The 3,669-nt window shown below is 49.3% G+C and overlaps 1 protein-coding gene across 1 annotated transcript in view; it reads left to right on the top strand.

Moving 5' to 3' along the window:
• The first annotated feature begins 3,427 nt into the window (after positions 1-3,427).
• The window catches only part of DCUN1D4 (DCN1, defective in cullin neddylation 1, domain containing 4), a 66,781-nt gene continuing 66,539 nt past the window's right edge, over positions 3,428-3,669 (top strand). The window contains exon 1 of the mRNA XM_005853157.2: positions 3,428-3,568. Coding sequence (XP_005853219.1) covers positions 3,544-3,568 — 25 coding nt within the window. The 5' untranslated portion in view covers positions 3,428-3,543. The remainder of the gene's footprint in view (positions 3,569-3,669) is intronic.

Here is a 3,669-nt window from a genome sequence, read left to right on the forward strand (position 1 = left end):
AATGGCAGAGAGACTGCATCCCCAAATATCTCTACTCATCACAGTCCCAAGACAATTATTAATTTTTTTCTCCAAGGATTTGAATATAAACACACAGAAGTGGACCTCTTATTTTGGTAAACATCCCTACAGGGATCAATTTATTTGGGAATGCTACCAATGAGGAAAAAAATGGAAATATGTTATATATTGAAAAAAATTCTTACTGAAATTTCTAGCTCTGAAAATTTGTATTAGATTGATATAATAACTTTCAAATGGGAAGGGAGAGTAATTTACCCATCTTTGGAATTGAAGCTTTGCTATTGATTGGACAGTGTGGTGCAGGGGAAAATTGAACTTAATTAATGCTTTATTATTAACTAGCTGAGTGGCTTGGATTAAACATTTAACTCTTTTGGACCTCAAGTCTCATATTCTTAAAATAAGGAATTTGAATTTGATAGTTTCCAAGGTTCCTTCCAGATCTAAAATTTCACAGTACAGTCAACATTCAGTTCACTTTAAGGAACAGTTAACTAGTACCTACTATTTGAAAGCACTGTACTAGGTACTAGGGATATAAAACTAAATGTAATAACTTTCCTGCCCTCAAAGGTTTATAATCTTATGGATTATTAAAATGATGGGATAATATTTATAGGATATTATGTAGTCATTTATACCTGCTTTGTTATTAAAAAACATGGGGTCAGAGAGGTTTAGCAGACCAATAATGAGCTTTGCCACTCAATCTTCAAGCTACAGCCGACCCACTACAAAGATCTGTGTAAATTACTATCTGTTTTTTTATTTGAAAATAATCATAAGGATTTAACTGAAAAAAACAACAACACAAAACCAAAAACCAGAGGCTGTGCATTCTATCCTTTTTTAGGGACACTCTATGCCAGAAGAGTGCTGGATGTTAGGGGCCAAGTAGCGGGCAGGTCCCTCATGTAGCTTAACTGTTGTCTACATACATTATTAAAAAGTTTGCTGCAAATAAATCCATATAGCAAATGGCTACCTAAGACAAATTAATTGTGGGCTTCTTTGAATTTTTGCAAAATAACATCTGTGTCTCAGCCCTTGAAGTATGATGATGATGAGTAAAATACCATACAAATATTACATATACAAAATATTATGAACTTGTATAAATTATATATAATTTATTATTTCCTAGATGTAGAACAGGTTGAAAACATAAATGGGATAAAGAATGCAGGAGCAGCTTTTCTGCTGAGAGTAAGGACAGAGATTTTGCAATTAATCTGTGGGACCAGGATGGCCTATCTCAGAGTCCAGAGGTACCTACCCCTCTCTGTAGGGCCCAGCTGATGCTCCGTCAGGTTAAAGGTCACCAAGAAGGATGATATTCGTGTGTTGAGAAGGAACCTGAGGTGGATAAGTTCAGGTTTAATTATGAGGTTCTATGATTAGATGTTCATAGATTTTTAAGTGTTTGAATGATAGAAATACCATAGATTATCCTATATAATAAAGCGGTAATATGCTAATTGACCATCACTCCAACACACAAGATGGCCGCCCCCATGTGGTCAAAGAGATTGGCAGAGGAGAGCAGTTGTGGGTAACCAGGCCTGCAGGGGAGGGAAGTTGTGGGGGAGGCCAGGCCTGCAGGTGAGGGCAGTTAGGGGGACAAGACCTGCAGGGGAGGCACTTAGGGGCAATTGGGCCAGCAGGGGAGCAGTTAGGCGTCAATCAGGCTGGCAGGGGAGTGGTTAGGGGGTGATCAGGCTGGCAGGTAGAAGCAGTTAGGGTCAATCAGGCAGGCAGGCAGGCAGGCCAGGCAGGTAGGCGAGTGGTTGGGAGCCAGCAGTCCCGGATTGTGAGGATCCCAGATTGGAGAGGGTGCAGGCTGGGCTGAGGGACACACACACACACACACACACACACATGCATGAATTTTGTGCACTGGGCCTCTAGTATTTTATAAATTACTAGAGGCCCAATGCACGGAATTCGTACAAGGGGTTTCGCCCGGAAGGTCGTCTGGAAGGTCATTCGGCTGTCCGGTCTAATTAGCATATTACGCTTTTATTATTATAGATAAGGCTGTAATTTATTAATGAGACATTACGGTATTATGAAGCCAGTGGTGTGGAACAGGGGAACCGGTTGGATTCTGTTCTTCAAATATCTTGTGTTTGGTGTAACATGACGCCCTGATTTGAAACCTAAATTTCAGAACTCCCGAAACTCTGAAGCCTTGGCTGTAGAAACCTAGCAACTAAACGACTTTTGTTCTGTTGGGGCAGGATCAGTAGGACGCTCCGGTGCCAGCTGGGGGGGCAGGGCCTCGGGGTACCGGGAGGCGGTGTACAGTGTGCAGTGATTGGGGGAGGAGGTCACTGAATCCTCCATGAATACCTCAAAACACCATTTCTCACGACAATAATGTGAGTGCGGTGAGTTGGTTTGAAAGCACTGGAAAAACTGGTCGGAACTCACGAAGATGGTGCAAATTCCTGACTTAGGAAACTCACTGGTGAGAAGTCACCTCCAGCTTGCCTTCTGGGCTGCCACCCAGCGCAGTGACTCCGGCTGTCTCAGCGGACGCGACCTGTCCCCGGAGGCTGGGGCCCTGCCGAGGGCGGCCGGGGTCCTGCATTTCCTCCACGGCTGTGCGGTCTGGAGCCTGCAGCTGGACGTGTGGATGACGAACGATGTCCGCAACCCCGAAGCCTTCGGAACAGCCCATCTGGGACGAAGGGGGAAGAAGTGCGTTAACTCCGGAAAAGCAGTGCACTCGGAAACGGCGAGAGACTGCCGTGCAAGAAATGGGAATTTGTTCCTCACCGGAGCGTTTGCCGGAAAGGAAGACGCGGCAATGCTTTATCCAGTGTCCGGATGCAGGAAACAGCCAGCAAGAGAAGTGCAAGTTCGGCGCGGACTGGGCTCCTGCAGAGGAGCCGCTCCGAGGCGTGCGTGGCAGGCGGGAGACCCGGACGCGATGCGCCCGGCACGAAGGACGGGCTGCCTCCCCTACTTCGGGCAGCGAGACCCAAACTGCCCCGACTGCGCCTGCCCTTCTAGGCTTTTCTGGGAACACTTCGCGTGCTTTGTTTCAGACGCCGACCCATCTTTCTTGGTTGGTCTGCAGCTCCACCAATCCCGCCCGCGACGAGGCGGAGCTTCAGGGTCAAGGTGGACCCAGGCCCCAGCCTCGCCCCTCCACGCGCTTTCAGACCCCCGGGGTTGAATGACAGCAGCCAGGACCAACCTGATCTTCCAGAGCGTGGTCTCCGCCAGGGGCGTTACGGGGACGAGGCGTCCGGACCAATCGCATTGGACTCCAGGGGGCGGGGCCTCTTGGACCGCTCCAGAACGGCGCGCTCTACACGCCTTTCGTCAAATGAGAGACGCGGAGGGGCGGTTCCTCAGCCGAGATTCATCCAATGGAGGAGGTGAGGTGGGCGGGGCCCGAGTGCCTGGCGGCGGGTCCTCAGCTCCCAGCCGAGGTGCGGCGAGCCGGTGGGGATACCGCGAGGCGAGCGCGGGATCCGGGGCGGCCAGCGGGGTGTGAGCTGTCCGAAAATGCACTCGGATGCTGCCGCTGTCAGTGAGTAACAGCGAGGGAGCGAGCGGGTCGGGGCCGGGGGGCTGCCCACACTCTCCACTCGGGTCTTGCAGTGCCTGCGCCTCCTGTCCTGAGGCGCGCGG

Source organism: Myotis brandtii, unplaced genomic scaffold (genome assembly GCF_000412655.1).
Source record: "Myotis brandtii unplaced genomic scaffold, ASM41265v1 scaffold10, whole genome shotgun sequence".
NCBI classification, from domain to species: Eukaryota; Metazoa; Chordata; class Mammalia; order Chiroptera; family Vespertilionidae; genus Myotis; species Myotis brandtii.